We start from the raw sequence: 24700 nt of genomic DNA, 5'->3' as shown, positions 1-24700 counted from the left end.
TTGCAACTAGGCCACCATAGCTCCCTACTTAGTCACTAGCTATAACTTAAAAATTCTGTTTTGTCACATCACTTAGAGAAGAAAAACTCACTTGCACTCAGTCATTGCTGTGAATTTGTAACCGACTCATAGCTGACCCTCCAGGGAGTTTCCAGAGTCTATAAATTGCTGGCGAGCAGATTGTCCATCTTTCTTTCACGGAGCCACTGCTGAATTTGAGCCATAGATTCATCTATATTGTACAGTGTAAATTAAATAACATGTTGCAGTTTTTGACACTCCAGATAATGAAAAGGTATAGTCCCTAATAGAAATTCCCACATACTGATTTTATTGAACTTTTTTCTTTATTGTTTTTTCTGTTTTCCCTTAGAACTCACTGAGCAGCAGAAAGAATTTCAAGCTACTGCTCGGAAGTTTGCCAGAGAAGAAATAATCCCTGTTGCTCCAGAATATGATAAAACAGGCGAGGTCAGTATCTTTTCTCTTTAATTTTTATGAAGTTTTGAGTAGAGGTATACAGGGGGAAATGGGTGGTGTATATATTTTTTTCCATTGGATAAATGTTATTTCTCCATGTTATTTTAAAAGAAGTTTTTCTTGCTAATGTGTTTTGTTTTCATTTATGTACCACTGGGCCAATTGGCAGCATTATTATGGATGGTGAAGAGTTGAGATTTTTAACAGTTTTAGTTTGCTTGGTTCCACAATCAACATTCTTGGTACCAGCAGCCAGGCAGTCAAGAGAGGAATTACACTGGGAAAGTCAGCTGTCGAGTACTGAAGAGCAATGACATAAGTCTGGAGACTAAGGTGCACCTGATCCAGGCCATAGTCTTTACAGTTGTGTGCTATGTGTCAGAGAGCTGGACAGTGACTAGGGAGGATAGAAGGAGAATTGGTGTCTTTGTGCTGTGTTGCTAGAGAGAGTGTTGAATATACCATGGACTAGAAAACAAACAGCTTTGTCCTGGAGAGGGTGAAACCAGGCTGCTCCTTGGAGGCAAGGATTCTGAAGCTTCATCTGACATAGTTTGGGCATATTGCAAGGAGGGTCAAGTCCTTGGAGAGGGACATAATGTTTGGGAGGGTGGAGGGATGGTGCAGGAGTGGAAGACACTCGATGATATTGATGAGTTCAGTGATTGGGGTAATGGGAGTAGGTGTGTCAGAGACAGAGAGGTTGACACAGAATAGAGCAGAGGGTTTAGGGATCTTGTACATAGGGTCACTCTGAGTCACAAGTGACTCGCTGGCATGTAACAACAATATTGTGTTTTACACATTTCTCTATTCACATTGTGTTTCATATGATCATTCTCATACATTATGATTTATAAAATTAGTCACTATTGATCTATGCTCACTTTGCAGGTCCCCACTGGATCTTTCCTAATTTCTTCACTCTCTCCCTCTGCCCATCAAACTCTGTTACCTCATGATCTCCCCTCTCTCCTCGCCCTCAGGCTCCCTCCCTCCCCTTCCCCCTGTGGATTTTGTACACCTCTTACTAGTAATCCTTCTGTTTTTTCAATATTGGCTTTATCCAGAATGTGTTATTATAAAACTCAGTTAGTTTGCTCATCATAATGCTCTCCAGCCTCTCTCATGGTATATAGTATTTTTTAAAATCATTGCTCCTGAGTTCTGCATAGTGGTTTGAATGTACCACAATTTCTCAATCATTTGTTGATGGACATTTGGATTATTTTCATATGAATAATGCTGCTGTGAACACTAGTGTACAAATCTCCTTTTGTGTCTCAGTTCTATTTTCCCTGAGGTATATTCCTAACAGTGGGTCAGGTAGAATTTCTATGTTCAGGTTTTGAGGAAACAGCAGATTGCCTTCCAGAATGGTTGTATAATTTTACAGTTCCACCAACAGCATATGAGAGTTCCAATCTCTCCACATCCTCTCCAACATTTATCGCTTGCTGTTCAATTAAACTTGTCATTGCTAATGAGGTGAGATGGAATCTCATTGTGGTTTTGATTTGCATCTCTTTATTTCCAATGATTTTGAGCATTTCTTCATGTCTTTTGGCCATACGACTTTCTTCCTCTGTCTTTCCATGTCTTTTGGCATTTTGTAATTGGATTATCAGTATTTTACGTATGGAGGCCCTGTAGTATTCCATAAACTCATTATGAGACCCTTGTCTGAGACACCATTGACAAACGTTTTTGCCTAGTCAGTAGGTTTATTTTTCACCTTGCTGGTAAAAGTTTTTCATGCACACAGGGATTTAATCTTTAGGAAATCTCATTCATCAGTGTTATCCTTTCCTGGTTATGCATGTACATTTTTTAAGAAAAGAAAAATCTTTTGCACTTTTTATAGTATCCTATAATTAAACTATCTAATTATAGATATAATTTTATTTTCAGTACCCTGTCCCTCTAATTAAAAGAGCCTGGGAACTTGGTTTGATGAATACCCACATTCCAGAGAGTTGTGGTAAGCCATTTCAAATGAACAAAATTAATATTAGAACTCTACTCATAGTCTTTCAGATGTTTGTTTTCCTTAAATGGCTTTCTACCTTTGTATCCTTGTCCAGACTTCACTATTTACCTGTTTTTAGAAGCTCTGTCCTCAAAGTTGTCCTTAATCACAACTGGTTCCAACCTTACCTTGATCCCTAGCTTGAACCTTTGTATCTTTATCATTAGAGTTGGTTAATTTATTACATTTTAATCCTACCGTCAGTTTTAGATTTTACTGGTAATTTTTTCATGTGAGATTATTTGTTCTTTCCTAAATCAAAAAGTAACAGTCCTTGAATCAAACTATTATAAAAATTTAGATTAAACAAATTCTAAGTAGCCAGAGTTTTTTAGAATACTTAAAATTTATTTTATAAACGTAAACTTTGTCTCAGTGCCAGCCAGTACCCTTTTTTTTGGTAGCTTTTCTTGTGTTATAGATACTGTTTTTGCACGTTCGCTTCTGTTAAATACTGGAAGTAATGAAAATAACTCATTTTTGTTTCCAGAGAGATATACTATATATTATTATAATCGAATCTTTCTTAAAACATTTTGATGCTATAGGAGGCCTTGGACTCGGAACTTTTGATGCTTGTTTAATTACTGAAGAGTTAGCCTATGGATGTACAGGGGTCCAGACTGCTATTGAAGCAAATTCTTTGGGGGTAAGTTACTTAGAAAATTAATTGCCTAACTGAGATACTAAGGTGATGGTTAACTACTGGGTTCGGTTGCAAGGGAGAACTGGGGATGAATGTTTGTGGATATTCATCTATAAATGAAAATTTCACTGTGGGACTCCCCCACCCTGTGACTATGTTCAAAAGTTAGAAAACCTTTAGAAAATACTTAGTTTCAAAGTTTAATGATTTTTTTCCTTCACTCATCCTTTTTTATACAGACTTCTTCATTTTGTTTTTATTTGCAATAGTTTATACAATTTTGGCCTTGGAAAGTTTTCTATTTGCCTTACTACCAAAGGATTATGAATTTGTGTTGTCTTCTCATAAATTTATCTTTTTGCTTTCTTGAATCAGTCATGTGGCTTATATTTCCTGTGCAAAATAAATTTGTAGTAAAAGTATTACTCAATGGAATGCAATTTTCTTTAAAAAAGGAACACAGAATTTTGCAGGGAAGCTTGGCATTTTAACAAGAGTGTGGTCATTCCAGCACTTGGAGTCCTGTGTGTCCTTGTGAAGAAACTGGAGACTTTGGCTGCTACTTCCAGGGCAATTCTTAAATTAGTCCAGGGCTTACAGCCAGCTTTCGGGAATAGATCAGTATGGCTTGTTGTCAATTGTGGCAGTACTGAAATTTAGTTAGCATTTTTTTATGAGGCCTGTTTCATGCATACAGAACTCTGGTGGTATAATCTCTAGTAAATTTTGAACTAACAAAGGCTAAAAGTTTTTAGTGGTTCAAACTCCCAAAGCAGTTCCACAGGTGAAAGTTAAAGAGTCTTCTCCTTTTGTAATTTACAGCTTCAGAAACCCAGTGGAGGGTTACTGTGATACTGTGGTACCAACTCAACAGCAATAACTTAGTTACCATACATGCCAAGTCACTGGTCCCAAATTTAATTATTTGTCGTACATTTACTATAGTAGACTTGTACATATCACATTACTAACAAGTCCATAGGGAGCTCTATCCATGGTGGCCTAGAGGGTAAGGAGTCATGTTCTCAATTCCAAAGGCAGGTTGTTCAAATCCTCCAGCTACTCTGTGGGGAAAAGATGGACAGTCTCCTCTCATCAGATTTATAGCCTCTGAAAACCCACTGAAGGGTTAACTCCAAATTGGTTCCTGCACCTTAGAAATAAATGGCTGTTTGTCTGACTGAACAGGGCGTACATAAAATTTGTATAGTTTAGAATATATTTAAAATAACAGACTTATTTCCTCATGCTAAAGTTCTGTGATTTAGAGTCAGAGTAGAGTCTAGTTCTTTGACCCCTTGAGAAGAAAATACTTAGTTTGTGATTCTCACCGCTGGACCAATTGGCAGCATCAGGATGGATGGTGAAGAGACTGAGATTGTACACAGCTTTAGTTTGCGTGGCTCCACAGTCAACAGTCTTGGCACCAGGAGCCAGGAAATTAAAAGATGTATTGTGATAGGAAAGTCTGCTGTTAGGGACCTCTCCAAAGTACTGAAGAGCAACAGTGTCTCTCTGGAGACTAAGGAGCGTCTGATAAAGGCCATGGTCTTGGCAATCACTTGTTAGGCATCAGAGAGTTGGACAATGACCAAGGAGGATAGAAGGAGAATTGATGCCTTTGAGCTGTGGTGCTGGAGAAGAGTATTGAGAGTATCATGGACTGCTAGGAAAACAGATTTGTCCTGGAAAGGGTTAAACCGCGCGGCTCCTTAAACCGGAGGCAAGGATTCTGAGGCTCTGTCTAACATACTTTGGACATGTTGTAAGGAGGGACCGGTCCTTGGAGAGGGACATCATGCTTGGGAGGGTGGAAGGACAGCGCAGGAGGGTGGATTGATTCAGTGACTGGGGTAATCGGGATGGGTGTGTCAGAGACCATGCGATTGGCACAGGACAGCAGGGTTTAGGGCTGTTGTACATAAGGTCACTATGAGTCGCAAGCAACTCGATGGCACATAACAACAACAACGTCTATTAAATATCTTGCTTTTTCTTTAATGTTAATTTCTTGTAGCAAATGCCTGTTATTATTGCTGGAAATGATGAACAAAAAAGGAAGTATTTGGGGAGAATGACTGAGGAACCACTAATGTGTGTGAGTATATATAACTATTGCTTAATTTCACATTAAACAGAAGAACAAAAATGCTGGTTCTCCTTTTTCATCTATATATACATTTTGGACCATAACAGATTAGGGAAAATTCCAAGGGTAATGCTGAGAATTTTGTGAAAGAAGTAACAGATATAGGTGCAGTGGTGTTTCTTAGATGCAAAATAAAATGTCTTAATGTCATTGCTAATTCTAGGAGGGATAATTTCTTAAATGGAATCCTTTGCAGGTTCAAGGACTAAGTGGATCTTAGATTATGACTATTGGACAGTAGCTGTTTGAACTAGTAAGAGAGAAATGTTTAATATGTAACTGAAGATAGAGCAACTTTTTTCTTGAATGGTTGGTAACTAGGAGAGAGAAGTTACAGATTTTAATAGTTTCTCTGAGACTAGTCAGCAAACTTTCTAATTGAGTTTTTAAAACAGATACATAAATATATATACTCTGAGGTTGTACTCCTCAGTGTTTTTACCTACTTGTTTATTATTTCCAGATACTTGGGTGTATGTGAGGTTTGATTATGTTACTGAAATAGATTAAGTTACTAGTTTGAGCTAATTGAAAGAGAGTACAAAGATCATTTTTTAACTTTTATGGCGGTTTGAGTCAAAGTTTACAAAGATAATTAGTTTTTCCTGTTCATATACATGTTATTTTATGATATTGAATGCAATGCTCATAATATAACCTCATTGTTCCCACTTCCTACCCATTATTCTTATTCCTGTTAATTCTTGTATTTTTCCTCTTCCTGTCTTCTTAGCTTTATTCTTCGACAAATAGCTGTTCTTTTGATCTAGTGTAGTTGATTATTCTAAAGAATGTCTCCCTGATATAACAGGAAGACACTCTCTTACCTGCTTCTGTGGTTTGGATGCAAGTTGAGGCATTAGGGTGAGTTTTGTTCCAGATTCAAAGGGTGACTAAGGGCTGTAGTTTTAGGAGTTCCATCATTCTCTGTTAGAAGAGGAGGAGAGATTAGAAAGTAATATTTTAAAATATTTTTTTATTAATTTCAAATACCTAAATTTCAAGCATACTGCTTAATAATGGTATTTGTCCATATTTCCTAGGTAATTGGTAATATTTTCCCACAAACAGAGTTTAGCATTCTCATTACTGCTTACGACTTGTCCTGCAACACAAATACTAGGTCTCTGATAGTACAAGTAACTGCACTCATCTGCTAACCTAAGGTTTGATGGTTCATACTTGCCCAAAAGTTCCAAAGAAGAATTTCCTGGCAATCTGCTTCCTTAAAGATTTAGCTCATAGCAATCCTTTAAAACAAAGTCAGAGACTCGAGACTGCCCTCTCGAGTTTGTTGGCCTACAAAACTTTACAGAAGAGACTTCATCAACCTTTCACAGAGCAGTTGGTGAATTCAAACCACTGATGTTTGGCTTGCAGGTCACATTTATCTAGTGTGCATTTATCTCTCTCTCTCTCTCTCATTCTCCCCAAAGTCCAAATACCACAGACATACATATCCTTACACTTCATAACCTCTAAAACTATTACCTTATTATAAAACAGGGTAATTTCTAACAGCTTGTGGGAGATCACAGATGGAGATAAATTTCCAAATATGATTGTATGATACTGTAGTGTGCTATGTATACCAGACAGGCAGATTTAAGTACTGTAATGTACTTTATATATAGGACAGGCAGTTTTTTTGCTAAATCACCACCATGTTTGAGCAAGCACAGTATGGTTCTGCTCAATTAATATTATGTTACCTGAGCACAGATACATAGTGTGATAAGGTTAATGATTCTTGCACAAGTGTGTCAGGATGTTACCTTTGTTCTGAGTACTACAGGAGCTCTCTAGGAAAGTTCCCACTTTGGCTCACAGCTCACCTCTTCTCCACAGTCTGTGTGAACCAGAATTAAGTGATGTCTAAGCTTCCCTCATGCTTTTTTCACATTGGCCCCTGAACCTGAGCATCTGTCTTTTGGCATGTCGCCATGGTTAAAACAAAATTCCAAAAGAATTTTCCTTCCCGCAGATCTCATTTGTTGAATACTTTATTCTGTAATAGATCTATTATTGAGTCTTATTAAGGATAGTAATCTAGTTTCAGGTAACCCTTTTGACATCTGAAGCTTTTCTAAAACATCCCTCTCAAAAGTTCCTATAAATTACGTTTTTATATTTCAGGTGCCTGGCATTACGACTTTCTGAAGCAGGTCCATTTTGGACACTCCTGAGCATTAGAAAACTCTCTTCAAGATTGAATGATTGCTCCTTTCCTTTTTGAGACTAGATTAAAGCATCATTTTCTTCTGATAAGATTTTCTTAGTATCTTAAGCTAGTTTCTTAAGTCCCTTGTGTATGTATGCCTTTCACACTAGATACATATTTTCTATTTAGATCATTTAAAATGCTCATATAAAACACAAAATCACTTGTTTCAAACTAGAAGAATTAGCATTTATGATTTTATCTTGTTTCCATACTTTCAAGGCTTACTGTGTAACAGAACCTGGAGCTGGCTCTGATGTAGCTGGTATAAAGACCAAAGCAGAAAAGAAGGGAAATGAATATATTATTAATGGTCAGAAGATGTGGATAACTAATGGAGGAAAAGCTAATTGGTATGTGAGTTACAAAATATCTGTATATTGTTTCTTAATTACTTTATAATCCAGATGTCCTCTCTAGTCTTTCCTTTCTTTTTAAACTATCGCAATTATGATACCTCTATTTTTGGAACTGAAAACTCTATAATCAAAACCCAGTGCCATTAAGTCAGTTCCAATGTTAACAGCCCTGTCGAACACACAAGAATTGTCCTACAGAGTTTCTTGGTGCTATGAATTTTTATGGAAGTGGACTGCCACATCTTTCCTCCCTGAAATGGCTGGTTATTTTGAACTGTCAGCCTTTTGATTCACAGCCAGTGCTTAATCTACCATCTCACCAGGTTTCCTGGGAAGTCTCTAAGAGTAAATGGTTATGTGATTATTCTGAAGTTCCTGAACTAATAACTCCTGTTCTGATTAAATCTCATAGTTAAGACTAAAGGTCCATCTGCTTGGCCTAATAGCTCCTCCATTACCTAGTCACTATTCCAACATCTTTTTTTTTTTAATTTATTATTAATTTCAGTAACAATTTACAGAGACTTTGGATTTCCATTGCACTTTTCTCCCCTGCCACCCCCCCGCCCCAGTACACTACCTTCTTGGAAAAGTAAAAGAAAAATTCTTTCATTATTTTAGAAACCCTCCCCCAGGTCCACTCCACCATGTAGCCTTCGCTCTAGACTCCTGTCATGACAAAAATACCTAATCACATACCCCTTTTAAACAGTTTTCTCCCTTATCTGTTGCAATGCAGTATACATCTTTCTCAGTCTCCCCCCCATCCCCGATGTTAGTCCTGTTTTCTAACAGTGGCACCATGCAATCAGTATTTGTCCTTTTGTGACTGAGATACTTCATTCGGCATAATGTCCTCCAGGGTCACCCATTTTGAATAATATTACACGAGTTCCTTGTTTTTCAGTGCAGCATAGTATTCCATTGTGTGAATATTCTACAGCTTCTCTATCCATTCATTTGTTGATGGGCACTTAAGTTGTCCAACATCTTTTTTTAAATCCTGCTAAGCCACTGAGGGAAAATGGACAACATTAGTATACCACAGATTTGTTATTCTAAGCATTAAATTAGAAGCAGTCTTAAACCTTATTTTATAGTCTAAAGAAAATAAAAATTTGCTTTAAAATAAAAGGTCTAATAATAGTTATGAACTTCAGCAAATAATAAATCATTGTCTAGTTACTGCATTTTCTTACTTATATAATAATTTTTAAATTTAAAATTTTTATATTATAAAATATTCATATTTTCATACTTTTATAAAATACCAAAAGGTGTATTTAAACGTCTTTGGGTAGGCACAAACAGTTTACATTCATCTAACGTGGGGATCATTTGGGAGACTTGACTTTATGAGGAGGAATGTGGCATTAGGATTAGAAGGAGACTCAGCAACAACTTGAGTTATACAGATGACACAACCTTGCTTGCAAAAACTGAGGAGGACCTGAAGCATTTGCTGCAGAAGGATTGTGGTCTTCAATGTGGATTGAAGTTCAACATAAATAAACAGATTCTGACCACTGGGCTAATTGTCAGAGTCATGATGCAGAAGAGATTGAGGTTGTTAATAATCTCAGCTTTCTTGATTCCACCACCAACACTCTTGGCATTAGCAGTCAGGAAATCAAAAGACAAGTAAATTGGATTATGAAAGACTGCTGTCAGGGACCTCTTCTGAGTGCTGAAAAGCAAAGATGTCAGTCTAGAGACTAAGGTGCACCTGATCCAAGCCATGGTCTTCACAATTACTTGCTATATACAGTAGACCTGGACAGTGACTAAAGATGACAGAAAATGAATCAGTGCCTTTGAATTGTGGTGCTGGAAAAGAGTGTTGTCCTGGAGAGAAGAAATCAAGCTGCTCCATAGAAGCAAGGATTTTGAAGATCCATCTCCTATACTTTGGGCACATGGCCAGGAGGGAGCAGTCCTTGGAGAACATCATGCCTGAAAAGTAAAGGGACAGCACAGCAGAGGAAGACCCCACATGAGATGGATAGACTCAGTGACTGGAGAAATGGGAATAGGTCTGTTAGAGACCAAGAGATTGGCTCAGGATAGGGCAGGGTTCAGAGCTCTTTTACAGTAGGGGTCACTGTGAGTCACAAGTGACTTGATGGCACATAATGACAACATGGGATTCAGATCTGATGTTCATAGGGTTGCTATGAGTTATACTCAAGTTAGTTCAAATGTACCAAGTAACACCATACCAAAAAGACCTGGTAATCTGGTTCCATAAAGATTGCTGTCAAGAAACCTTTATGGAAAGGGAAAAAAAAAAAGAAACCTTTATGGAGCTGTTCTGTTTGTTAACACATGGAGTAACCATGAGTCAGTATTTATTTAAAAGCAGCAGATTTGAGTTTTGGGGTTTGGGTAATACTATTTGTTCTAGAGACTAATATTAATATACAGCTGATCTAGGCCATAGGCTTCACAATTACTTGCTTTGCATCAGAAAGCTGGACAATGATTAGGGATGATAGAATGGATGCCTTTGAGCTGCGGTGCTGGAGAAGAGTATTGAATATACCATGGGCTGCTAATAGAACAAACAGGTTCGACCTGGAGAGGGCTAAACCAGGGTGCTCCTTGGAGGCAGGGATTCTGAAACTTGGGCAAGTTGCAAGGAGGAACCAGTCCTTGGAAAGGGACGTTACGCGTGGGAGGGTGAAGAGACTGTGCAGGAGAGGAAGACCTTTTATGAGATGGATTGATTCCGGGGCTGGCATAATGGGGGTAGATATGTCAGAGATAATAAGATTTGCTCAGGATAGAGCAGGCTTCAGAGCTGTTGTACATAGGGCCACTATGAGTCACAGGAAACTTCATGGTACGTAACAACAACAGCAATATTATTTGTAGAAAATAGATGAAGAAAATTTTCATGACAGGAGTCCAGAATGAAGACTCTATATTGGAGTGGACGTGAGGGGAGGGATTGCATAACAATGAGAGTTTTTCTTTTACTTTTCAAGAAGAGTGAATGGAGGGGGTGGGGGCAGGGAGAAAAGTGCAACAATGAATGACTGGAAACTCTAAGTCTCTAAACTTTCATTAAAATTAATTTTTAAAAAAATGAAAAAAGAAGAGAGATGAAGAAAATTTCCTAGTAGTCAATAATGTATCAGTTTTGAAGCTAATATCATTCAGAGTTGAAATAATAAAAATGTAGCATCAAGCAAGAGAGAAAGCTGGTGATTGTTTTGGCAATATATTTGTAGACATGCTTTGAACTGAAATAAATACAGAAGCAAGCAGTATTCTGCATTAGAAAACATGATTTGTAAGAGTAAAATGTTAAGAAAACATGTTTTTGTAGAAATAAAGTATTAAGATTTTTTGATATAGATGAATCTTGAACTTTTTAAAATCTTGTCACACAGCAGAAGAATGAGTTTGTAGTCTTCCTTCAAAAATCCTGTTTAGAATTAATGTAAAAACTAGAAAATGACAGATTTTCTTGACAAAGGGACAGACATACCAACAACAATGTTAAATCATCATGGAAAGAATGTATTTACCCATTATTAAAAGTAATGGCATTCTTTTAATGTAGTTCGTAGTATATTCCATTGTTAACCAAAAGTTGTAGAAATTTCCTAGAAAAAAACACATTTTCAGTGATTAAAATAATAAACTAAACTCTGTCGCTTGTAAAATTCTGATTATATATTTTTGTGTATGTTCATAATCTATGCAGTATTATTGGAAATAAAAGACCATATTTAGAAATGAGTCACCTCAATTACATTTTTATATTAACCCAGTTGCAATATCTATTAGTCATTTACAAGTATCCTAAATGTCCAGTATTATAGAGTGTTAATAGTATATTATTTTTCAGCATAATGTCAGTGCATAATTAAAAAATAAAATTTTAACAATATTAGTTGCAAATTTAGAAACTTTCATAATTTTAAAAACTGGTTAACTAGAACTTCCTAAGTAATATATAAAACTGAGAAAAGAATTTTTTCCTATTGTTAAATAAAACTATCAAGTAAAGGAAAATTTATTGTTTTAAGCATAGAAAATAAATTACTGTTTCTTTAAAGAAGAATATGCCTTTTTTTTTATCTCTTATACGAGGATACGTAGAGCTTGGGCTAGAATTAGAAAAATATTTTATCATTTTTTTCTCCTAATTTTCATTTCAGAATCTTTCATGAGAGAAAAGCTTGGCCACTGTCCTTTTTGCTGTCAGTTCTATTCAGGATACAACAGAAATATCTGATGGCTTTTACTTAACAAATTTATAAATATACATGAGTAATTTAGAAGTTTGCTTAACTTGCTTTCTGTAAATTCTCCTTTGCCAAATAGCTTGTTCCTTGAATAAAATTAGTTTGGAGAAAAACATACCAGTTCTAACATGCACATACTTTGAATTACTACATTACATTTATACAAAGGATTTTAATTTCTAGCTCATACTACAAAAAAAGTTGAATACTATAGGTGTTAAAAGGTAAGTCTAGATTGGACTTCTAGTTCTGCCATACTCTCTGTGTATAACCTGGGCAAGTTCTTAAGCTTCTCTGAGTCTTCATTTTCTCATCTTTAAAATGGTACAATACAAATTGGGATTATTTATTTATTAACTGGGAGAGCAAGCAACATATATTATCTACTGACATTGTTATCACTTAATATGTGTGCATTTAGGTATTTTTTGTTGGCTCGTACAAATCCGGATCCTAAGGCTCCTGCTAGTAAAGCCTTTACTGGATTTATTATAGAAGCTGATACTCCTGGAATCCACATTGGAAGAAAGGTAAGCTGTGTGAAAATAATGAACAGTAGTTTTCAAATTTACCATTACTAGTTGAAGACCATTATTATGTAAATGTTGTAAATGTTACTGTTAGAACTTTTCAGTTACTATATATATATATGCATTCAAATTGTGTTGGTGATGAATATTGAATATACTTACTGTGGACTGCCAGAGGGAGCTCTGTGGGGTAGGGAGTAGTGCTGCTGACCCAAAAGGGATGATCTCTAGTGATTTGAATCCACTAGCAACTCTATGAGAGAGATGGCTAATATCTTCCTATGTGATTTACACCCTTAAAAACCCCTTGAATACTTTATTCAATGTCACATACTTAGAGAGATGAGTGGAGGGTCAACTGTGAGTCAGTTCCAAATCTGCAACAATGAGAGGTAGAGAAATGGACTTTCAGAGGAACAGTATTTGAAAAAAGAATACAACCAGAATGTTCCTTAGAAGTGAGGGGATAAGACTCTCACTTCCTTTGATCACATGGAAAGACCAATTCCTAGAAAAAGACTTTATTTTGTTATACGTAAGGTTGTCATATGTCAGAGTTGCCCTACAGCAAAGATTACATGAGTATAAATTTAATCAGATGTTAAATAACAGTGTAGCCTGAACGAAATAGAAAAACTAATTTGAATTAGCAAGTTAAGCAAACTTCTAAATTACTCATGTGTATTTACACACTTGTCAGATATCTCTTTTGTATCCAGTCAGTCATTACCATGGAGTTGGAATCAACTTATAGGTTTTCAGAGACTGGAAATTGCACAGGAGAATTGTGCGTATCTTTCTTCCTTGGAGCAGTTGGTGAATTTGAACCAATTATAGAGCAGTTACTTTACCACTAGGCCACCAGAAGTCTTATAGCCAATCCTTTTTAGAATGGAAGCATGTTACAATAGTATTTTAAAGAGTAACATTTCCTTTGTTGTCATTGTGCTGTCGAGTTGGAACCGACCTTTAGCTGACCATCCAGTGAGTGTTCAGAGGCAGTAAATCACACAGGAGTAGATTGCCCATTTATTTGTCTCCTGCAGAGCAGCTGGTGGATTCGAGCAGTGTAGTTTCTTACCACCAGACCACCTGAGTTCCCTATAAAGTACCCTTTAAGTTATAGATTGTAAAGGTGGCTGAGACCCTAGGTATCATCTCCTTCATTCTCTTTCCTGTATATTGAAACTGAGATCCAAGTGAAGTAAAGACTTTACCATTTCATCATGTCTCCTGATTTCACTACTGCTGATATGAAGTGTGTTGAGTATAGATCCAAGTAAAATGAAGTTGTTGACAGTTGCAATCCTTTCTCTGTCCATCCTGATGTTGCCTATCAGTCCAGCGGCAAGGGATTTTGTTTCCTTGACGTTGAGACGCAATCCATTTTGAAGATTGACGTGGTTGACCTTCTGCAGCAAGTGCTTCAAATCCTCCACACTTTAAGGAAGCTATGTTGTGTTATCTGCATAATATTTGCTATACTTGTGGATTGCTGTCATGCTGAAAGCTGTGCAACTAAAGGCCAGAGGGGTCACCCATAGTGGACAAGTTTTAGTGGAGCTCCAAGATTAAGACAGACCAGAAAGAAGGATTGCTCATCCACTCCTTAAATAGCAGGTTCTTGACAGAAGATTTTTCCCAGTGCAACATTTTTTTTCTTTTGACTGCTGTCACAATGGGTGTCAGTTTTAGATCTAAGTAAAAGAAAATTCTTGATACCTTCAATCTATTCTCCATCTATTACAATGCTGACTATTGTTCCAGTGCTGAGGATTTTTTGTTTCCCTGATGTTGAGTTGTAATCTCTCTTGAAGACTGAAGTCTGGTTTTCTGCAGCTAATGCTTCAAGTCCTTTTTAGTTTTTGCAAGCAAGGTTGTATAATCTGCAAAATGAAGGTTGTTAAATGAGTCTTCCTCCATGCCTGATGCCATATTCTTCTGTAATCCAGTTTCTCATATTATTTGCTCAACTTTTAGATTTAATAGATGTGAAGAAAGGACAACCCCAATTTTAAACCATGTAAAGCTAATCGTGAACAAGATTTTACTTGCTTGTGATGTTACTTAATACTGCTCAGTATTTTCCACATTCTCTTGCAACACACTTTTTTGGAATGGGAACAAATATGACTTTCAGTCTATTCTCCAGGTAACTGTCTTACAAAATTTTTACAGTGACTAGGACTTTATGAGGAGGAGGTGCCATCAAGATTGGAGGAGGACTCATTAACAACCAGAGCACTGAAGAGCAATGATGTCAGTCTAGATACAAAGGTGCACCTAATCCAGGCCATCGTCTTCTTAATTACTTGTTGTACTTAAGAGAGTTGGACAGTGATTAAGAATGCCAGAAGAAGAATAGATGGCTTCGAGTTGTAGTACTGGAGAAGAGTCTTGAACATACCATGGACTGCCAAGAAAACAAATCAGTCTGTCTTGGAGAGGGTGAAACCAAGTTTCTCCTTGGAGGCTAGGATTTTGAAGCTCTGCCTCACTTACTTTGGGCACATGGCCAGGAAAGATTGGTCCTTGGAGAACAACATCATACTCAGAAGTGTGGACAGACAGTGCAGCAGGGGAAGACCCTGGATGAGAGGAATTGATAGAGTAACTGGGGTAATGAGGGTTGGTGTTTGGAATTAGTGAGACTGGCTCAGGACAGGGAAAGGTTCAGAGCAGCTGTACACAGGGTAACTCACTCATAGGATACATCCTAGGTGACTCAATGGCACATAACAACAATAACATATTGAAAGGTTTGGAAGCAGGAGTTACATCCACTTCCTAAATAGCATGCCTTCAGAAACTGAATTTTGATAATTATTGATTGTTGTTGATGGGCTTTCAGGCCTTTTGTTCATAGAGTTGCTATGAGTTGTGCTCAAATTGAAGGCAATCAACAACAACAGTGAGGACATCGAGGCTGTATCTTTGTTGAAACAGGTCAATTCCTGGCTATTTATTTATCTGTTTATTTTAATTTTTTTATAATACCTTTAGTGCAGCTTGTACTTCTTCAATCAAGAACTATTGATTCCTTTTGGGGGGGGTCAGGCCAGAAAGCATGAAGGTGGGGGGGAGAAGGGTGGGGAAGGGTAACAGCTGGGAGAACTGCAGCCCCTATGCTCCCCTATCTGAATTTTTATTGAGAATCATCAGGAAGGTAAATGAAGGAAAATCACAAGGAAGTAGTAAACAAAACCAAAGAATCATAGGAAAGTCTTTTGTAAATAAAGCCAAATTCTTCTCTATTGTTTGCCTTATACTTGCCTCTGGAGGGAGGGATTCAGTAAATACAAACTCAGAATTATGTAGACTCTTAAGGATTGCCTTAATGCTACAGGGTGAATTACAAATTTTATCAGCCTCCCTCCTATCCTGATATAGCATTTGGTTTATTATTATTAAATTTGATATTTGGCTTCCCACATTTCCCCCTTTTGTTTAAAGCATAATTTTGTGGCCATCAAGGTATGATTTCTTTTCTTCAGAATTCGTTCTTGCTGGCTTTTTGTTCTCTTCATCCTTTATTTATAATCAAGCAAATATAACCAATTAAGCATAATAAAATACTTCCAAAATTCACTATATGATCAGAAGGATTCAGATTGGATATTCTTTGAGAGTCTGTTTTTGTTGTCTTATAGCCACTGCTACAGTCCTTTGTCAAACCATTTCTGATTGATCTCCTTTGTCATCATGTCTTTTTTGCCATTCCCTTTCACTCCCCCCTGAGAGAGATTTCACCCTGATTCATTAAGAGAGGGGGTTGCTGCATTCTCTTAGCTACTTCCTGCTGGAAAAAGGGCGTTGTAAGTCCCAGGGTCTCTCACTACTCTATGTTAGGACTTTGCACTGGACGTAAGGTCAAGGACTCAAGGAAGGGACCAGAAAAAGATAGGAAGCTAAAGAAGCTTTATTAAAGGGTCCCCTGGGCAGGATTCATTGGTCTGCAGAGAGAGAAACAGGCAGAGGAACAGACCAGGGAAATACAGAGCCCTAAAGTGGATTAGGGCAGGTTTTATAGTAAGGGACTTTAGGGAGGGACAATCCATTGTGGTTTAGCCAGGTGGGTGGTCTTGTAGGGAGTGAATGGAGAGGCACTCCATGGTAGTTGAGGCTGTTTACTCTTTGTTGACATGTTGATATTCCTTGAGATTCCTTGAATCCTTTGTTCTCCCTTTTGACCTTGGTTCTGGCCCTGATACTCTAAAGGGCCCCTTTCACAATAGGAAACATGTAGACTATTGTGGTGTTTGATTTTGGAATTTAGATGCACTGTTATCAATTGTGCTTAGGGATACAGGTTCATATCCTTGGAGATGCATTATGTTAACATGGAACTGTCACAGCCCTGAACAAGTTCCTTTTCAGTTTCCTGGTGTCTGCAAGAGAGAGAAAGAAACTACTGCCTCTTCAGGTCTCTGCTCCAGGCGCCAAAAGGTCAACCGAAGGGAAAGACAGAGAGGGCAACACACAAGAATGGGGATTGCGCCAGAAAGCGTGAAAGCAGAGGGCTGACAGCTGGGAGAACTGCCACCCCAAGAACTATTGATTCTTAATCATTTGCTACTTCTTGAAATGTTTCCGTGTCAACTAGTTCCTTTTGGCATAATGAATCTGTATATTTCTTCCATCTTCTTTGCTGCTGCTTACTTCATTCAAGATTTTGACCATAGAATCTTCCCATATTGTAACTTGAGGTTTGAATTCTAATTCAGCTTCAGAATTTCTGAGTATACTCTTCCCTTTTGGTTTTCTAACTCCAGCTCTTTGTACATTTCATTATAATACTTTGCTTTGTCTTCTCAAGTGAACCTTTGTAATCTTCTGCTAATCTCTCTTACTTCACCGTACTCTTTGTTTGAACATTAAGTTGGAGTGCAAGTTTCAGAGTCTCTTCTGACATCCATTTTTGGATGCATATATGAATCAATTTTTAAATTCTTTGGCTTGAATCTTGTACATCTTCTGAAAAGTGACATCCTTGCTCTTTACCACCGCCGAGAAGTCCTTTGCAGAAGCTTTGCCCATATGATTTCTAGTCTGCTGCTTCCATGGGCGTTGATTATAAATCCCTTGACAACTTCGTTTTTTCGTCATTATGATGCTGCTTACTGATTTAATTATGATAATTTTTACTCTATAATGAGATATAAAGTCATCGGGGTTGGGGAGAACTTAAGAAAATGGGATAAATAATGTATACTGCATTGAAACAAACCTAATTTAATGACGCTCCAATGGCCTCATGAATAAGGAGTTGTGCTGCTAATCCAGAGACAAGTGGTTCAAATCCACCAGCTCCACCACAGGAGAAAGGTGGGCAAATTATCTTGCTTTTAAAACCTCATTTTAAAAATAAGTTGAGGAAAAGCAAAAATAGTATTTTATTCAGTTAGTTGCTAACTCTAATAACGAAACAGGGAGCTCCCGTAGCCTAGTGGTAAGAAGCTGCCCTGCAATGAGTACAGCACGCGGTTAGAATCCACCTGCTGCTCCTCGGAGAAGCAAGGGCAGTCTTCTCCCATGCAATTAACTGCCTCTGAAAACCCACTGGAGAGTCAGCTATGGGTTCATTCCAACTCGTGGCACACAACAATAACTAAACTATGATTAAAAATCCTAGATTAGCATGTATTTTACTAAATATTGTTCCTAAAACTCACTTAAAAGTGAAAATCTACACTTAAAATATTTCTTTTTGAATAATTAAACAAATTATCTTTATAAATTATACATATATGTCTACCTTTAAGCTAATATTGATTTCAAAGTTTGTGAAATACTGTTTTCAATCAAGAACTTTGTAAGTTTAGATTGTCATTATTTTAGGCTTTGTGGGACATAGGGTCTCTGTCATAGTTACTCAGTGTGGCATTAGCAAAATTGCAGTCATAACCACAGTTTAAGCAAATCGATGTTGTTCTGTTTCAATAAAGTTTTATTTGAAAAACCTGGTATATTGCACATTATAGTTGGTCAACTCCTATTATTTTTAAAAGTGTTTAAGACAAAAATGGATGCTAGCTCCTAATATATTCCTTAATGTTTTTTCATTTTCTTATTAGGAATTAAATATGGGCCAGAGATGTTCAGATACAAGAGGAATTGTATTTGAAGACGTTAAAGTGCCTAAAGAAAATGTTTTGATTGGTGAGGGAGCTGGCTTCAAAATTGCAATGGGAGCTTTTGATAAAACTAGGCCTCCAGTAAGTAAAATCAGTTGATAATCCTTATAAAATCCATTTATTACATTAAGAAGTTAAATGTTTCCTGCAATTCCAAAGGTGAATGGTTGGAATGCGCCAGATGCCCTTCTGGAAAAGGAGGGACAATGTCCTCCTGTGCCAGTTGGATCTGACTTGACAGTACACAAAAAGAGAAAAAAAATAATTATGTTAATGTTATATTCTTTCTGTGTTGAGATTTTGTTTCTTTTTAAATGCTGCCTTTATTAATGGTGAGAAATGTTACCTTTCTTTATCTTTTTGTGCCCTCAAACTCTCTGTCCTGCCCATGTTATAGAAATAATTTTAATAAGTACAAACGTAAATATAATTGCTACTGTATTTTCTGAAAGACAGTCCACATTTGCGTATCATTCCTGTTTCTATATACTAACTTCATATTCCCATACTCATCAAAACTGTTCTGGTAAATTTGCCCTAGTTAACATAGATGGAATGATTTCTCTAGTATATATGTAATTTGAGCCTTTGCACAAAAGATCCTAGACACAATTTGAGCCTGTATACAGTTGAGGCTGGCTATACAGTACTTAAAAGCAAGTACATAAGTACTTCCCATTAACTTTTAATTCGCATACCCCTTCTCTTCCTGTGTTAAACTATTGGCCAATTTATTTTTGTTGGCACATGCTTTGTTTTTCAAAGATAACATGAACTTTTGCTTTATGAAATGTTAAATTATAGGTAGCAGCTGGTGCTGTTGGGCTAGCACAAAGAGCTTTGGATGAAGCTACGAAGTATGCCCTGGAGAGGAAAACTTTTGGAAAACAGCTTGTTGAGGTAATTTAAATGCTGTGCTTGCTCTATTAAAATGTAAAGATGCTTTCTTTCATCTAAATACATGTATTTGTCACCGTGGTCCCATAACAAAAGTTTCAAACTCATAGTGACTCTCCATCTGATTTTCAGAGGCTGGAGGTTGCCTTTCATTCTCTTTCAGAACAACTGGCAGATTCAAACAGACCACCTTAGGGTTGGCAGCACAATTCCATGCTGCCTAGGCCACCAGGTTATAATAACTCAGAAACTCACATTTACTGTTGTCAACTCATTCCAGCTCATCACAACCCTCCATCTAAGTCTATAAATTCTAACAGGAAGAGAGTGCTTGTCTTTCTGTCAAGGAGCTGCTTGTCTGACGTATAGCCAGAGGAGCTCCAGCTTTGATTTATCAGAACAACGCAATGTAGGCAGTCCCACCAGAAGTCCCTTTGTTGTTGTTAGGTACCATCAAGTCAGAACCAACTCATAGCTGACCCTGCAGTGGGTTTTCAGAGGCAGTTAATCACACTGTAGGAGATTGTCCATTTTTCTCCTGTGGAGCAGTTAGTGTATTCAAACTGTATGTATTTAGGTTGATAGTGCAGCTCCTTACCACTAAGGCACCAAGGCTCCCTAAGGTTACAGTACAGAGTTCAGAAATTCTGATAGGAAAAAAAGGCATGTTGTTGAATTAACATTGCTAAGTACTAAAACCCAGAGAGATAGACAGTGACTGAGGGTGACAGAAGAAGAGTGGATGCCTTTGAGTTGTGGTGCTGAAGAAGAGAATTAAACATACCATGGACTGCTAAGAGAATAAAGAGTTCTGTCCTAGAGAGGGTGCAACCAGGTTGCCCCTTGGAGGCATGGATTTTGAAATTCTGTTTTACATACTTTGGGCATGTTCCTAGGAGGAACCAATCCTTAGAGAAGAACATCATGCTTAATCTCCCCTCCCCCTATACACCCTCATCCCTCTGCGTCCACCACCATTCCTCTATTCCCCATAGATCCTTATACTCATTCTAATGGTTTTATACCGTATTTATCCTTGTGTGACTGAGTTAATTCATTCAGCATAATGCCCTCCAGTCCCTCCCAAATTAGGTAATAATTTACAAAATTACTGCTCCGGCATGCTGCATAGTATTCCATTGTGTGAATGTACCATAATGGGTGTGCAGGAGAAGGGAGAATTAATCGTAGGGTTGTACAATTTGATGAGTAGGGGAGTGAGGAAAGTTGAAAGAATTTATTCAAATTTGTATTCAAATTTTGTAAATATTAGAAAATTAAAAAAAGAAAAAATCTTAGCCTCCAAGGAGAAACTTGCTTTCACCCTCTCCAAGACAGACCTATTTATTTTCTTGGTTGTCCATGGTATGTTCAAAACTCTTCTCCAGCACCACAATTCAAAGGCTTCAATTCTTCTCCTGTCATCCTTAGTCATTGTCCAGTCCTCTGATGCATAGCAAGTAATTGTGAAAACCATGGCCTGAAGCAGGCGAATCTTAGTCTCTAGCCTGACATCGTTGCTTCTGAGTATGCTGATATGTTCCCTGACAGCAGATTTACCGAATGTAATTCATCTTTTGCTGTCCTGACTGCTGGTGCCAAAAGTATTGATTGTGGAGCCAAGTAAGCTGTAATTGTTAACAACCTCAATTTCTTCTCCATCTACCGTTTGTGTGTCAGTTGGCCCCATGGTGAGAATGCTTTGTCTTCTTAATACTGAACTTAAATCCATATTGAAGACTACAGTCCTTGACCTGCAGCAAGTGCTTCGGGTTTGCCTCAGTTTCAGCAAGCAGAATTATGTGTCATCTGTATAATGTAGGTTGATTAATTTTCCTCCAATCCTGATGCCACATTCCTCCTCATAAAGCCCAGCCTCCCAAATGATTTGTTCTGCATATAGATTGAAAAGGTATGGAGACAGGATGAATCCCTGGCACACTCCTTTCCTGATTTTGAACCATGCATTGTATCCGTGCTCTGTTCTAAAAACTGCTTCCTGGTCCAAGTGTAGTTTTTGCATAAGCACAATGAAGTTTTCTGGGATTCCCATTCTCCTCAAGGTTAACCACAATTTATTGTGATCCACACAGTCAAATTCCTTTGCATAGTCAATGAAACACAGATATCCCTCTGGTACTCTTTACTTTCTGCCAAGATCCACTTGACATTGACAATAATGTCTCTAGTGCCACAGCCTTTTTAAAACCCAGCTTGTATTTCTGGTAGTTCTCTGTCAATGTACTGTTCCACTCATTTCTGGATAATCTTCAGCAGCATTTTGCTTGTGTGTGCTATCAGTGATCCTGTATGATAATTTCCATACTCTGTATTTTTTATAACTTCCAATTATTTTTTTAGATTTGTATGAAGTAGATCCCATGTGCCAGTTATCTTATTAGATATTTGTAGCCATTTCTCTTCATTTTGAGTCAAGCCACAGTGCAGATGAAGTCCTTCTCTGATTCAAAGCTTTGCTTCATCCACATCATTAAGGTGGACTTCACTCTGCCTTTTCCAGGCTTCCAAACTGATAGCTTCATATTCTGGCCCTATATCAAGAAATATTACACTGCTATTTATAAGGCTTTTAAGGTTCCATTATTTCAGAAGTGGATGGCCTGCTTCCTTGCCTGTCTTTATCTGGAGATTCCACTAACACCTCTTTGCTGTGGATGGTTCTAATGGTGTATGGTATTTCATAGTTTCCCAAAACAGCAGTGTGATAACAGCACCAATAATATACCTGGTCCACCCTTCTCAGTGGCACCTCCTTTTTCTATTTTGTTTTGAATTTTCCATAACTTTTTTATATTTTTGTTTGCTTGTTTGTTATATTTTGCACTATTGGCTTTCATTTGCTTTCTCTTTTTTCTAGATTTATTCCTTTCTCTCGCTGATCTTTTATTTAATTTTCTGTTTCCTCTTTTTTGCCTTTGTGGCATCAAGGGCTGATTGTTCAAAATGGCTTTCCTAGCCATGAACTGTGACTTTGACACATGACGGGTTGGATGAGAACATGTAAATAGGGTATGTCAGTCTAGCCATGATGGGTGTTGGCTAGTCTTGCCTTTAAATTGAATAGATTCAGCAGCAGAAATTAGAAATTTTAACCAAGCATGAAGAATCAGTGACATGTCCCTCAGGACCAGAGATTTGTGTGTCAGCCAAACAAGATCTACAGAGGACCAGCAGTCTCAGTAGAGAACCAGCAACCAACCTGAGGCAGAGCTGAGTTAGGAATGCTGCCTCACAGAACCAGAGACCAAGCTTGCTGGAGGCCTGAGAGAAGTCTCCTTAACTGACAAGACTAAGGGAACTTTGTCACACTGAGCAAAGCTGTGAGGCTTACGACCCAAAGCCCTGCAACCCCACTTGAGAAGCTGTGTGGACTGAAGGATTATATCCTGCTGCTAACCTGAATTGTTTTGTTGAGTCGAGCATGACTCATAGCAAATTTCATAGTAACAGATCTGAACCCTGTCCTATCCTCTGTCAGCCTCATCATTTCTAACATATTTGAGCCCATTGCTGCAGTCACTGTGTCAGTCATCCTGGTTCAGGGTCTTCCTCTCTTTTACCACCTCTACTTTTCCAAGCCTGGTGCCCCTTTCCAAGAAATAATTTCTCCTAACAACATGCCCAGAGTATGTGAGATAAAGCTTTGTCATCTTTGTCTCCAAGGAGCACTCTGGCTGCACTTTCTCCAAGACTTATCTTTTTATTTTTTTGTGGCAGCACATGAGATATTCAGTACTCTCCAATACCCCAGCTCAAAGGCATTAGTTCTCCTTCAGTCGTCCTTATTGATTGTCTAGTTCAGATACATAGCAAACTTCCTTAAAGTTTGTGTAACCATTGCAGTGGATTTCACTCGGTAAAACAGTAATATTTGGTGTTGAAATTAGTAGAAAGTAGATGCAGGAGTGTGGGAGACCACGCGTGACCTTATAGAAGTTAGTTTTGTAGTGTTGATGTTGTTGATGGGGACAGTCTCCCTTTGTGGACTTAATAGAAGTAAGACTTGGCAATTACCATATCTCCATTGCTCTTTTTACAGTCTTGTCTATTCTAACTCTCAGTCATTTTGTATCCCCCTTTTTAATTGTAGCACCAAGCAGTATCGTTTCTGCTGGCAGAAATGGCAATGAAAGTTGAGCTGGCCCGATTGAGTTACCAGAGAGCAGCATGGGAAGTTGATTGTGGCCGTCGAAATACCTATTATGCCTCTATTGCAAAGGCATTTGCTGGAGATATTGCAAATCAGTTGGCTACAGATGCTGTACAGATTTTTGGAGGCAATGGATTTAATACTGAGTATCCTGTGGAAAAACTAATGAGGGATGCCAAGATCTATCAGGTAAAGTTCAAAACTTGTTTTCATTCTTCTTGGGAGTAAAAATAACCACAAACAACTAGTTATATTTCAGAATATTCAGTTGTTGTTGTTGTTGTTAAGTGCTGTGGAGTCACAGGCAATTCATAGCGACCCTGTGAAGGAGAGTCCTCCATGGTTGGGTTTCTCTCATCCTCTCTCCAGGTTCATAGGGTTTCCGGAGGCAAGCTATTATAGAAGTGGATGCCACTCCTTCCAAGCTTGTTTTAATCAGGGAGCTCCACCCCTCTCTCTGTCCGCATTGGGTGACCAACCATTTGACACATCAGTGTCACAGTGTTCACAGCAACCACAAGTGACCACTGTACGGCAACTTGTACACCAGGGCTATACAACCTAGAGGAGTGTCTGAACAAAAATAATGAAAGATAGCCCGAGGGCTGGGGATTAAAAGTCACCCACCTTTGGTTTGATAGCATCGCTTTCTGTCCACTGGGCCAGCTTCTCTCTCTCTCTATGTCAATGTTATTGTTGTTAAGTGCCATTGAGTTGCATACGACTCATAGCGATCCTATGAAGGAGAGTCCTCAACGCTTGGGTGCTTTCATCCTCTCTCCAGGTTCATAGGGTTTCCGGAGGCAAGCTATTATGGAAGTGGATGCC

At 37.9% G+C, this 24700-nt stretch overlaps 1 protein-coding gene across 1 annotated transcript in view; it reads left to right on the top strand.

Annotated features, from left to right (window-relative positions):
• ACADM (acyl-CoA dehydrogenase, C-4 to C-12 straight chain) overlaps positions 1–24700 on the top strand; it is a 43422-nt gene that overhangs the window by 17469 nt on the left and 1253 nt on the right. The window contains exons 3-11 of the mRNA XM_006888601.1: positions 374–471; positions 2392–2461; positions 3058–3158; positions 5173–5253; positions 7748–7878; positions 12562–12670; positions 18745–18885; positions 19609–19704; positions 23813–24061. Of these exons, the coding sequence (XP_006888663.1) occupies positions 374–471; positions 2392–2461; positions 3058–3158; positions 5173–5253; positions 7748–7878; positions 12562–12670; positions 18745–18885; positions 19609–19704; positions 23813–24061 (1076 nt within the window). The remainder of the gene's footprint in view (positions 1–373; positions 472–2391; positions 2462–3057; positions 3159–5172; positions 5254–7747; positions 7879–12561; positions 12671–18744; positions 18886–19608; positions 19705–23812; positions 24062–24700) is intronic.

The sequence above is a fragment of the Elephantulus edwardii genome, unplaced genomic scaffold (assembly GCF_000299155.1).
Source record: "Elephantulus edwardii isolate Elephantulus edwardi_28Jun2011 unplaced genomic scaffold, EleEdw1.0 scaffold00069, whole genome shotgun sequence".
Lineage (NCBI taxonomy): Eukaryota > Metazoa > Chordata > Mammalia > Macroscelidea > Macroscelididae > Elephantulus > Elephantulus edwardii.
Note: the sequence above shows the minus strand (reverse complement) of the source record. Positions and strands in the feature narration are given on the sequence as shown.